Source organism: Sphaerodactylus townsendi, linkage group LG07 (genome assembly GCF_021028975.2).
Source record: "Sphaerodactylus townsendi isolate TG3544 linkage group LG07, MPM_Stown_v2.3, whole genome shotgun sequence".
Taxonomy (NCBI): Eukaryota; Metazoa; Chordata; class Lepidosauria; order Squamata; family Sphaerodactylidae; genus Sphaerodactylus; species Sphaerodactylus townsendi.
In genome coordinates, this window is record NC_059431.1 from 76937531 (window position 1) to 76951193 (window position 13663).

At 38.8% G+C, this 13663-nt stretch overlaps 1 protein-coding gene across 3 annotated transcripts in view; it reads left to right on the forward strand.

The window, feature by feature from the left end:
- The window catches only part of TRPM3 (transient receptor potential cation channel subfamily M member 3), a 305116-nt gene that overhangs the window by 186840 nt on the left and 104613 nt on the right, over nt 1-13663 (forward strand). For all 3 annotated transcript variants that reach the window (XM_048503482.1, XM_048503483.1, XM_048503484.1), the window contains exon 8: nt 6710-6833. In XM_048503482.1, coding sequence (XP_048359439.1) covers nt 6710-6833 — 124 coding nt within the window. The remainder of the gene's footprint in view (nt 1-6709; nt 6834-13663) is intronic.

A 13663-nucleotide genomic window follows, 5' to 3' on the forward strand; every position in this document is an offset into this window, starting at 1 on the left:
ATATTGTGGTACCTCTCCTACATGAGTTTTGTGCATATATGGGCTGACCACATAGCATTTTAGAAAGCTCCTAATGAAAACACCTTTTCTCCCATACTCCGTTTCTGACCCTTATCAACATGAAAGGAAATGGGAGGAATGCCCTTCCTTTAGTACTTTCTCTGTGACTCCTGAAAGAAGTTATCTTTGACATTGCTCCCTTTTCTCCAGTGAGGAGAATAGTTATCCGACTCAAGTACTTTTTCCTCACAATTTTTCATGTCCTTTTTCAAAAACTGTTATTTTATGAGAGGCAAAGAAAGCTATATCTAATAGTTGCAGAAGCTCCCATGAGGGGGAAAAAAGGTGAGAAGCCTGAATTTTTGGCCTTCTGACACATCCCATAAGGTCCTCTTTTAAAAATATAGATTCTGTTGGGTTAAAATCCCCCACCCCGCAATTCTGATGACCACCAACTGTGATTGTTTTTTGGTCTTGGAGAGGAGTATATTTCCAGATTCCCTGTTCACAAATAATTTACACCGATGGTAATGCATGACAGTACTTCTCACATTAAATAAAAAGGCCTCTTTGACTTGGTTTTTGAAGGCAACATTAGCCCTAGTCCTTTGAAACTCCCAGAAAGATAAACCTGTGTATCTTCAGTTTAGGCAGTCATGACTTCAGAGCCATTGGCCTCAAGGTGATATAAATTCTGACCAAGATTACTATTTCAGCTCCCACCCCTGCTGTTTCAAAGCACAGCACTTCAAAGCCACTTCCAAAAAAGCAAAGAAACACAGTCACCATGAAAAATCTGCAGTGTCTTGACCCCTTTGAGCTACCTGACTTACTGATAAGTCCCCTCTGTTGTTGAGGCAGGAGACAGAGTAAAGTCCTTCACTTCCAACAATTTTTGGAACAGTAATATTGATAAAACTGCAGTTTAACGACTAAGCCAGCGGTCTTGACTACTGAGTATAATAAGATCTGTGCCTTTACAAATAAGTGCCTTTAAGATCTGTAACTTTAAGAATAAGTTGATGAGCGGAGTTAAGAAAACCAGGCCAGAGAGAAACTGTGCACCCAGGAAGCAGAGTTTTTCATGTATAAAAAGAGAAACAGGGGGAAAGCCCACTGTAAGTCCACTGTGCAGAGTCCCGAGGTAAGAATTCCATGCATAATGAGTTACAGTAGCACTTATCTAAACTTTTGTTCATTTAGTAATTACCTGTGCAGTCTCACATCTTTCCTGCTGGCTCTAGTGTGAGTTTTTTTATGTCTATAAATCTTGACAAGCTCTCTGTCCAAAGGGAGGTAAGGACATTCCTTCCACCTCCCTTTCACTCCAAAAAGGGTAGAAACTGGCAAGTGAGAAACAGGGAAAGGAGCAACTTCTGTTGGCTAGGAGTTTTCTAAACCTCTCCATGACTGACCTGCACATGTGCACCTGATGAATGTTACAGATGTGGAACTTAATTGTAATTTTTCTTGCATAACATATAAAGTAGCAATTCTAGCTTGTTCCGTACCACATTATAAGCTATATAAAATATAAATTTGTTCATCATTAACTGATATGAGATTTTTGCATATTATGTTAGAAAGGAGGAAGTTACATGGCATTAAGTGTACCCTGAAAGGGGCAGTGAATTTAGAAATGGTTCCCACTTTTAAAAGTTTGAGAAACACCGAAGTAAACAAATTTGACAGGTTAGGAGGCACCATGAAGTCTTCTCATTATATAATGCCTAATTGATTAGGGCAATGTGGTGAAGAAACTTTCAAGCTTAACAAATGGCACTCAAGAAGGAGTAGGTAAGGGAACATTGGCTACAGATAAGCACAACAAACATAATGGAAGAGTGGGAAGTAGGGGGGCTTTTATTAACCCTCTTCTCCAAAAATAGAAAATAATGAAAATTCAGAACATGCTTTTCTCACCCTGCCATCATGGCCTTTCTCCCACACCTTAATTATAGATTGTTCATCAAATTACAGATGCTGAGCTAGTGTCAGAAGTCACTCCCACTGTTCTTGAAACATTTAATATAGCCCAATAGTGTGATGTCCTACTTCTTTCTCAGAAACAGAGAGGTATAGCCTTACTTTAAGACAAATTGCTGTTCTGCTGTTCATTATTTTAAACCTGTGATTTTTAAATATCCTCACAAACCTTTTCTATATCAATTGTTAAGGAACGGCTGTGTGCTGTGAACCGTTTTGATATTTTAGGATGTGTTCATTAAGAGAAATGGTGGATTGGCAATGCTAGGTTGAACCTAGCTATGCCCCCATGAAAACTGAGAATATTCTCTGGAATGCCCCCAGCAATTGCTGGTGGGTCTGGACTGGAAAGGGAGAGATCATAATAGCAGACAAAGTGTTTGTCAGAGACCCTTGTCTGCCATGGATTTTTTTTTCATTGAATTGCCACTAAGCTTCTGAGAAACCCAAAGGCTCTCAGGGGCACATTTTGACAACTGCTATTTGAACCATATGTTGGCTGCAAGTCACTCCTCTTGGCATTTTGGATAGCATGCAAAATACATTAAGTTTTATTTTTTTCCAGAAGGTCAGTCACATTAAACAATCTCCAGATCTTTTTAAAAAACTGTTTCCGTTAGTATTTGTGGGCAGCTGTGGGAAGATTTTATACCTTTTTAACCAAGCAAAAAACACTGGCTGCGAACAGTTTGATTTAATTATACTTGTTTTCCCCACCTCTTTGGGGAGCTTTTGTTAAAAAAAAACTAGACATGGCCAAAATTATAATAGTTTTTTCCCTACTGCTTCAGTACATTTTCTTTCCTTTTGATTACACTGGCTTCTATCCTAAATAGTAGACTGACAAATCTGACTCTGAGATTTTAAATGAGAAAACAACTGTGGCAGCACAAGAGCTTTCACCCTTCAAAGGATACAATTTCTGAATGGCTAAATCAAACAGAGATTCATAATGTATTTTGTTGAAACAGCTTATCAATAAATACTCTCAATGACTAGCCTTTCCAATGTTAGGAAATTGCCTGCAAGAACTAATATTTCATGGAATAGTTTTTCTGATGCCAATGAAGTTATAACATTTATCCCAAAAATTATATTCAGTGATCCCTGTAAGATATGTGTGGGCTTTTTAATTTCAAATGTGAAACTCCTTAATCAGGCTTCGGTGGAAATTGCTGATGATTAGGTAACACAACCACTCTGAGATAGCAGCTAGGGATTTACATTTGGAAATCAACTAATCAGAAATTGAAATGCCCTGTTCTTTGACTTTTGGAAGTGATTGGAAAAGATTGTTAATTTTCAATATGCTGGAACCCTGCAGTTTTCACAGTTTGACCAGGATATCAGGAAGAGGAGAATTAGTCACCAGATAATGCAGATTACAATGACATTGTCTGATCAGCATACTGATTCATCCACCAAGAGGGCTATACTCTCTGTTTCTGTGAGCAGCATTTGCCCTCTCACAGTAGCCTAGAGATTTTTGAAAAAAACAGCTGTGATATTTATTTTTCTGTATTGCTGAAAGCCAGAATCAACTGGCTGTTATGAGTTTTCAGAACTGTGTGGCTGTGATCTAGTAATTTTTGCTCCTAATGTTTTGCCTGCATCTATGGCTGGCATTTTCAGAGGCATGTGAGATGTGTTATTTCTATGTTTATTAATATTATGCCCTAGAAAACCTCCAAAAGAAGGAGTTTATAAAATACAATAAAATACAAAAAATTAAATATTCATAAACTATGCTAGAAATTGCATCCTATTAAAAACTACAGGATAAAAATAGCAATGTGGAGGATGTTAGTTAAAAGAGTAATCTTCCTCAGTCACCAAATATCTGATGGAAAAGAAGATTTCAACTCCTGCCATCTGCTGTCAGCCGGATGGAAGGAGTTCTGTAGTGCTGAAAAAGCCTTGCTCTTCATTCCTACCAATCTGATCGCAAAGATTTTTTAATTGAAGTTTCTGAACAATTTTCAGTGGCATCCTATCCACCACTCCCCCCCCCCCCCCCCCACCTCCCAATAGGATATTACAGCAGGAATCTCCAAGGAGTATATCGCCATGGTAGGCTGTCTTTATCTAGCAGTTATTGGACCTAGCAGATCAGTTTGAGAAAAGATGCTTTGAGACACAGTGTCTGTGTGTACGCTTGTAAAATGTCATCAAGTCAAAACTGGCTTATGGCAACCCAGTAGAGTTTTCAAGGCAATAGACTAACAGAGGTATTTGCAATTGCTTTCCTTTATGTAGCAACCCTCATATTCCTTGGTGGTTTCTCATTCAAATATTAACTAGGACCAATGCTGCTTAGCTTCTGAAATCAGACAAGATCAGGCTAGCTTGGGCCATCCCTGCTACCTGTGAATTCAGGAGCAATGCTGGATAAAAAGCAGCCCTGTTGGATTAGCAGTGCCATTTTAAGAACTGACTTCACTGACTTAGAACTTAAATACCAAATGCTTAAATATTTCAGTTTGATCTCTGGGAATAACAACTCCCAGGTGATGCGACCATAAACCAGTAACAGTTTGATATTATATTGAGCTGTGGTCCACATACTTTCAGCATCTATTCAGAGTGTCTATGCCTTATCTACTTTAGTGAAGTGCCATGCACATAATGATGATACCCCATCTGAAAGTTTGCACTACAGTATATAGAGAAGTTTCAGGTAGTGCATCCAAAAAGAAAAAACACCTGTAATGATTTGACCTTGTTCTGGCCCAATCCCATCATTTCTCCTGGCCCAGATGTGGGATCCTCTGTCATGGACTGTTATCTCTTGCCTGCTTCTTAGTTTTGCTTTTAGGCATGGGCTAATCAGCTTGTTAGGCAGCTGCTGGCTTCTGCATTTCAAAGCATTAGGGAGTATGGGTTGTTTTGCTTTGGTGAAGGTAATGCCTCTGCCTTCCCATGAGAATAGAGAAGTGCTTGTCCCCCTTGGGAACTGGCACTGAAGGGTGGTATCAAGTGACATGGAAGGGGAGGAATGGCATGAGGGTATAATGGAAACTGTTTTTTGGCCTTTAATTCTTAGTTCCGTCAATTGAAATCTAAATGCTTCATCCTGTTGCTGTTTTCAATAAATTGTTTAAACATGTAATCTCATTATTGAACAGTCCAGGGGCACAACACCACCTGAAAATCCTCCATTGGGCTGAATGGAGTTACACCACCCTCTCAAGTAGCATAATTCGAAGGTCTGGGTCACGGCATTCCATGGCCAGGTGGAAGCTGACTACAGCTCTACCCCCAGGAATGCCTCCAGCATGCCCCTGCTGTGCTGATGGGGCCAGCTGCAGCGTGGGAATGCTGGCATTGCCTCCAGCACCACATTAGGGCATCATGGCCACAGTATCCACCCATCAGCATTTTTACCTCTCCACCAAGGTAACTGTCCCAGGGAGGGGAAATCCACCAGCGCAGGCCTGCATCACATCTGGGAGGTGACCCCGCCCCCTGGATTGGGTTGTTAAACATTTAAAATGTACATATTAATATTTGAATACAGTTCTGTCTTGTGGCCCCAGTGTGCTGGTTTCCCCCCACTGCAGACATTTTCTCAATCACCAAGTAGTGGGATCCACAGACCACTGGACTGAATGAAGTGAACCAATGTCCCATACTGTTTCAGTAACAAAAATATATGATCTATGCAGGGCTCCTAATCTGGCTGGAGAAGTGGGGGGGTTTTAAGTGGAAACTGCATTGAACTAGGTTGTCTGAAGGGTGTTAATGGCATGATGGATTCCTATTGCATCACAAGCAAAGTTTTTTTTCAGCTTATGAAAAATGTGGACATTAGGAACCACTGCACTGTATGGAAAAATGGAATATATATGTATGTATGTATGTATGTATGTATGTATGTATGTATGTATGTGTGTGTGTGTGTGTGTGTGTGTGTGTGTGTGTGTGTGTGTGTGTGTGTGTGTGTGTGTGTGTGTGTGTGTGTGTGTGTGTGTGTGTGTGTATATAAATTGAATGAAATTTGAATGAAATGTTCAGTAAGGAGTAGAGTAACTAAAATTCACTTAAAGTATAAGGAAACAGTCAGCTGTAGATAGTCAGCTGTAGACAGAATGTCCTAACAGAGGATAAATTTCCAAGCCTTTCTGCCAAATAATGAACTGAAACCAGATTGGTGCAAAGAAACCAAATTCACGTATCATACAAAGGGCCTTAAAAAAACCCCTTTTGTTTTCTCTTTATTTGATTAAACTTGCAATGGTCCAGGTTTTATGCATTCTTACTCTCCAGGCATGAATGAATGTTGTCAGGAAAAAAGCCATGCAAATGCAGAAGTGCAAAATGCTTGCAAAATGCAACCTCCTGTAAATCTCAGCTTTCATTTTGAGAAGAGTTGGTTTTCAGCCTGTATCGCTGAGGGCTTTAATCTACATGGGCAATTAGTGATGAAATTTGATTAGTAACAAGGAAAGCTGAACAAGATTTCCAGTGGTAATGAGATGTCACACAGCTCTGTCCCTGTCCCTGTCCCTGGCTAAGGCAGAGTAATAGTTGCAGAGTGATAGGGAACATATCCAAAATCACAGAAGTTGTAAACATTTAACTGATCTGTATAGGTCTCAGAATTTAGCTTTTAGGTTTCCTTGGCTCAGATAGACAGTTGTTCCATACAAACAGCCCTACATATAAGTTGCTTGTTCCATGCTAGAATCTTTTTTAAAAAATTCTCTCATTTTATGGATTTCAGTCTTATCAATGAATCCCTGAGAGATCAGTTGCTTGTTACCATCCAGAAGACCTTCACCTACACTCGGACCCAGGCACAGCATCTCTTCATAATCCTCATGGAATGCATGAAGAAGAAGGAACTGGTAGGCATTGGCAAATACATTTCCTAGACATGAAAGCAAAGAGCACCCAAAACATATCGACCTAATGGATGTGTAATGTTTCCAGTCTCAAAGTCCAAGTAGACATTATGACTTTTGGCAAGTTGGGTCTGGGCTTCCTAGACCCAACTTGCTTACTTTAGAGCCTCAAAGCAGCAGCTGCTAATGTCATTTTAGAGAATCAAAGGAGACTTCTTGGCTTGAAATTGTGGCATGGGGGAAGGCTCTTGCTTTATCCCACTCCATTGTTTTCCAGAGCTTAAATGGCCCCAACAGAGAATTATTTACATAACTTTGGACCTGCACATGGAGTATTCCCAGCATATATATCTCCAAAGTTATGTATATAACTCCCTGCCAGGGTTGCTCCTGCTTTAGAAAATGACATTGGGGGCGGGGAGGGAGGCAGGAGCACACACTATAGCTCCAAGCTCAAAAGGAATCCCTCTGAGCCTTAAAATGGCATTCCTGAGAACCCCTGTGTGGCTGTAGAGAAAGCAAGTTTGAGTTTGGGAAACCTAGGAACTAAAGAAGGGTAAAAACAATGTGGAACTCCATGGAGGAAACATTTTATTTCCTGCCACCAAACATTTTAATGGGTTTGTGTGGAAAGGGCCCTATATCCAATCTGGCCAAAAATGTAATATCTAGTTTGGTCCTCATAGATTCTAGAAACACTGAAAATATATTTTACATTCAAAAATTCCTCCTTTCCATAGTTTTGCTTTAATGCTTATGCATACATCCTGATCATTGTTAACTATAACTAGAATTGTCTCAAAATGATAATTTGAATTTAGGGTTTAAAGTAGGGAAAAGTCCTTTATTTCCAGTGTTATTATTCTACTATTCTTCTATTCTCCTTTGCCTTTCAGGGTCTACTTCCTTGTCTTCTATCAGTAACTTAGAATTTCATAATGTTGTAAGTGGATTATATGTATGCACAGTCACTGTAACATAAAAAAGCCTTGCAATTTTGAAGTTTATTATAAATCATTATTTTATTAAAGACTAATAATTATCCAGAAAGAATATATTTAAAAATCAGCACAAGTACTTCATCAGTACTTTCAGAACACTGGGAATGTAGAAAGAAAGAAATTAACTAACTTTTATTTTGAACTGTGTTGAGAAAATTTATGAAATTGTTTTTAAATAATTCTGCAGAAGTGCAATTTCCTATTGGTTGGAAATACTGAAAATATGTTTTCCCCCTGATCTTGTACTCCTAAAGAATTAATTATTTTCATAATGAACATTTACCCTTTGGTTTGCTTTTTTTCTTCTTGCAGAAAAACTACTCTAAAATCACTGTAGTAATAACATCTGCTTCTGCTGATTTTGTAGGGGGTGGATGGGAGGAAAGCTGTTGAGCAACAGAAAAAGTGCATACCTTTAAAGCCGACAAGTTCAGCAAAAAAAGTTTTCATATAATACTCTTGAATGCATGCATCCTGCAGACATAAATGCCAAAAAAGCCTGGCAACTATTTCTGCTAACATAGAAGCCCAAAATACTGGAATAAATCTGGCAGGGCAATATTCCTTAAGCATCCCTTCTTGGATGTTGATTTACAAACCACACCTTTGGGCACCCATGGCTAGCCTTATGCAGGTGCAATGCTAAACTTGATTGAAGTGATTCATAGATGAGAGAAGGATGTAATACATGAACAGAAGCTGTAGAGAAAGTATGAACCCGCACCTCTTTCACATCTGCACTTAGTGTTGCCAACCTTCAGGGGATGACTGGAGATCTTCTGGAATTACAACTGATCTCCAGGTGACAGAGATCAATTCATCTGGAGAAAATGGCATTGGAGAGCCAGTGAAGTGTAGTGATTATGAACGGCAGACTCTTATCTGGAGAACCAGGTTCAATTTCCTGCTCCTCCACATAAAGCCTGCTGGGTGACCTTGGGCTAGTCAACAGTTCTCCACCCCACATACATCACAGCGTGATTGTGATTGTAAGCCATTTTGAGAGTCCTTAAAGACAGAGAAAAGCAGGGTATAAAAACCAAATCTTCTTCATCATATCCCACTGAAGTACCTCCCCACCCCAAACCCCACCTTCCTTAAGCTCCACACACACCCCCAAATTTGCAGATATTTCTCAACTTGGAGCTGGCAACCATATCTGTGTGCATGGTCCATGAGCATGGTTAATATTTTCCAAGTAATTTAGGAATTATTGTATCTCAAGTCAGCAGAATGCCAGTAACCCAACAAAGGAGTTATAATTTGAGCTTCTATTTAAATTATTCATAGTGTATCATAAATCATAGAGCATTGTAAATTATTATACCCCTTAGATCTTTTTTTGAAAATATTTAGATCATCTATAAATCTGAATCCTAAATATACTTTCTAAGCACTGCTACTACTACAAACAATCATCCAGTGTCAGCATTGTGTTAGGATATAATGTACATGTGGCAATGTACACTAAGGCTTTGAGGATTATTAAACACATTTTTAATATTGTGCATTCTCTTTAGGGGTATTTGCTGATGTGTAACGAAGCTGTCACTAGTGTCCATGATTCTAGCTAAAAATAGACTTGAACAGCATATTTTGCTCATATACAAATTTTTATTTTATACCGTCAGTCAGTTTAAAACTCTCAAAAAGCAACTTCCCCCAAACCATCAGTCATGATGCTCATAATTGGCAATCCAGCTATGATTCCAGACAGCAAGGGGGAGTTTGCCCTTCACTGTTAATAACTCAGATTTCAAATTCAGTTGAAAGGGTTGCTCTGCTGCTCTTGTTTAATATTTATTTAATGCTGATACGGTGCTCAATGCTGTACAAAACAGAGGAGAGAAACAAAGATTCACCCTACAGCTGGCATAATTAACAGAACTGGCTCTTCTTTACTGTCTTTGAGGAGAATTCAGATGAACAAAACCTGTTAATTTGATAATAAAATTATTATTGTTATTGTTATTTATTGATAGTCAGCCTTTCTTAATGGGACACAAGAAGGATTGAAAATATGATCAATAAACCTTTTCAGTCAATCGGGAAACAGATGACAAGATATGATAATTGTTGAATCAGATAGCAAAGATTCCTACTAAAAAAGACACATGTCTGCACTGGAAGTGCAGAACTGGTGGCAGGGATGACTCAACCAATGCATGCAAATGTGTTTAAAGCAACAAGACAGTCAGTGTAGGAAAGACTTTATCCCAAATAAAAGTCAGTTCCTGAGTCAGTTCCAGCTTTGCTCCTTAAACAAGAAAGCCCCCTGAACAATTCCGTTTTGTACACTTTGGGAAATGACTGAAGCATTGGAGCCTTCCTAATAGCCTCAGGCTGATCATCCCACAATAACAGTTTGAACTGAACTTGATATTTGACTGGTAACCCATGGAATCTAAAGAAAGGGAGTGATATGCAGAGTCTACTTGATGTCCAATAGCAGCCAGCCTGCAGCATTCTGAACCAACTGTAATTCCATGTTGTCATAAGGGCAGAAATATATACAGTGTCTTACAGTAGTCTAGTCTCAAAGAAACTATTGCATGGCTCCACATGGCCAGGTCAGCTGATGCAAGCTATTCCATCTTGCAGACTAAACAGAGTTGATAGAATGCCTTCTTCAAGTGGCATCAGCTTACTTCTCCAACATCAAATATGGATTAATCATAATCTCTGGGCTTTCAAATGAGTCTGTGAGAATCAGCTGGACCCTTCAATAGTGGGGGGCAACATGTCCTTCAGGACCTCACCCCAAGCAATCTTACTTCTGTCTTGTCATGGTTCCATTTCAGTGTGCGTATTGTCAAGCGACACCTGACTTATGGCAATTCCATAGGAATTTCAAAAAGACAATCAGAGGTGGTTTGTCATTGTCTGCCTCTGGGTTGATTGACAGAATTCAGAGAGAATTGTGACTGGTCCCAGTTCAACCAGCAGACTTCATGTGGAGGAGTGAGGCATCAAACTCCATTCTCCAGATTAGAGACCACTGCTCTTAACCACTACACCACACTCGCTCACTTCAGTATGTTTGCCCTTAGTCATTTACCTGCAGTTATCAAATATTGGTTCAAAATCTCTATTACATCACAAGGTGAATTTGATAAAGAAATATAGAGTTCAGTATTGTCAGATATTGTTGGCATTCTATTCAAAAAAGTATTAGTGATTTCTCCTAAGGTCTCAACATAGAGATTGATTAGCATTAGGGATGAGACTATGCCTTATGGAACCCCACAAGATAGGTCCCATAAAGAAAATGTGTCCCCAACAGCAACCTTCTGAGTCCTGCCCTAAAGAACAATTAGGCTCAATCCAAAGCACAGCCCTAATCTAATCTATCCGTGAACATTTACATAGAATTGCATAAACACCCTGATATTTTGTGATTGGCTCTACCTCTTTTGTGATTGGCTCTGCCTCTGATATTTTGTGATTGGCTCTGGCAACCATTTTGTGAGTAGCTGTGCCTCCTGCCACAGCCCATTTTGTACTTCCCTCCATCACCCACTTTTTAGAATTCCAAAGATTCCTGCAAGCTCAAAAGGTTAGGGTCCCTTGTTGTAACATGTTTTTTGCCAAGCCTTGAACACTTGAATAAATAGTTTAGACAGCAAAGAATATTCACTAATATACTTTAAAGACATTTTAGTTTAAATTTAGTTCTAATTTTAGTTTAAATTCAGTCACCATTAACTAGTGGACCTCAGTAACCTTTTACAACACTGATGAAAAAACAGGTAGAAGCTTTTTATCTAATCCTTGAAAAAGGACCAATGAAACCAAGTTCTGTTAATTAATTAATTGGTCAAGACTCATAAATTTACATAAAAGTTCTATTGCTATATCCACAGAAAAAGCTGCCATTGATAAATAATTAACTGTGAATCAAAAATATAATTGCAAGAAATTCTATTTATCTTGGTTAAGACCTGTCTGTATACTTATCTGCTTCACTTTTTAAAGGTAAAAATCCAATATAGGAGAATTTCACACAACTGAGCTTTGGAAATGTTTGAGTCAATAGTATACTTTTTAAAAAGTATACTTTTAAAAAATGCAATTGCATGGAGAGACAATTCCAGTCAGCCATCTGATTTCATAGGAATTGGACTGAAGTAACTCTTCATAGGATTGCACTGAAAAATAACCAGATTGATATTGGGGGAAAAATGCAACTGCTGAATAAAATTCCTTTGACTGAAATATTCAGACAACCATGCATTGTTTGCAGGACTATGATCTAGTCTGAGCCAATAGATGGTTTCTTTTCTCCTTCAGTTCTATTGGATTCAGTGGATTCAGGAGTGCCGTTGCATTGTATTAGTTATGGTCATATAAGGACAGGGATTTAGATGACAGATGTCTAGCAGTATTCAGAGAAAGGGAATTCTTCCCAGGAGCACACATCCATATTAAGGGAGCTCAGGAAAACATTTAATTAGTCTCTAGCTAAAGGGAAACAAGAAAATCCCATCCCTATTTGGCATGCATGATTGATGAAGATTTTTTCTCTCGCTCTTTCATTTACATTCTTTGCCAACAACAGAGAGCTGTATTTGTATTTATAATGAAATCTCATGAGTTTGCCAATTCATGTAATCTTGTTGAAAAAGCCCATCCTAAAATGAAAACATAGTTACACATTTCAGCAATTGCTTCATGTTATCACTAGCAGGAATATAAAAGAATAATTAAAAGAGACAACTAATGTGCATTGTACTTTTAATTGCAGTTATGTCTTTATTGATTTCTCTGAATCTATCGACTCAAGCATTTCTAAAGCTCAGCTGTGTGAAACTCTCCTATATTGGATTTTTCCACTGCATAAAATTAGAGGATGTAAAATTTTGAAAAGCCCTTTAAATTCATAGCCCAAACAAATTTCTCCTAAGTCTTTGAATTTTATCCCCATCATTTCCTTCCATATGTCAGAAAAGTCAGATGCAAGTGGAACATGGAACAGTTCCTAGGACCCTTCTGTAGGTTACATAGTCCACATAGTCTATGGACTGGCTACCTTTACAAAGTGATTCATTTCCTACCCTCATTGTTCTACCCTCATGTTCATTTCCTACCCTTCCATAAGTGATTATAGAGCATTGGAGGCAGTATTTAGATTTAAACTATGTCTTCTCTGTCCTCATTCATAATGACTGATTATGCACAATGGCCAATTATGCACAAGGTGTCTGGTGCACAATGAGGGTGAAGTAGTCTTTTAAGATAGTGTAAATAATACCAGGTACCTTTATTCTACCAAGTAGGATACTGGAAGCCAGTGCAAATTCTGACTTCTGTATCTGTTTGACATAGAATCAACTATTGAAAGGATAATTGCAGCTGGCTGTAAATACTGTGATAGACTTTTTAGGGCATGTCCAGATGTGGGATGCTACTGGTTTGGGACAGTTCTGTGGAACCATTTGTTATTTTTTTTCAGTTCGGAAAACCGGTTGTTAATGATTAATCCCACTAGGGACAAGGAGGTAACCTCTGTCCCCGGTGAACAAATCTCGTCATGTGGGGGATGCAAAAAGAGGTGTATCACAGAGGGAAGTCTGTTACACACTGTGTCCAGTGAGAAGGGAATGTTTATTTAAAACAATGTATTCCCCTCTTTAAAAAAATTATATCCCACTAAAACATTTCCTTCTCACTGGACACAGTGTGTAACAGACTTCCCTCTGTGATACACCTCTGAAGATGCCAGCCACAGATGCAGGCGAAACGTTAGGAACAAGATCCACCAGACCACAGCCACACAGCCCGGAAAACCCACCACAACCAGTGGAAATTAACTGTTTTGCGAGGCTAACAGTT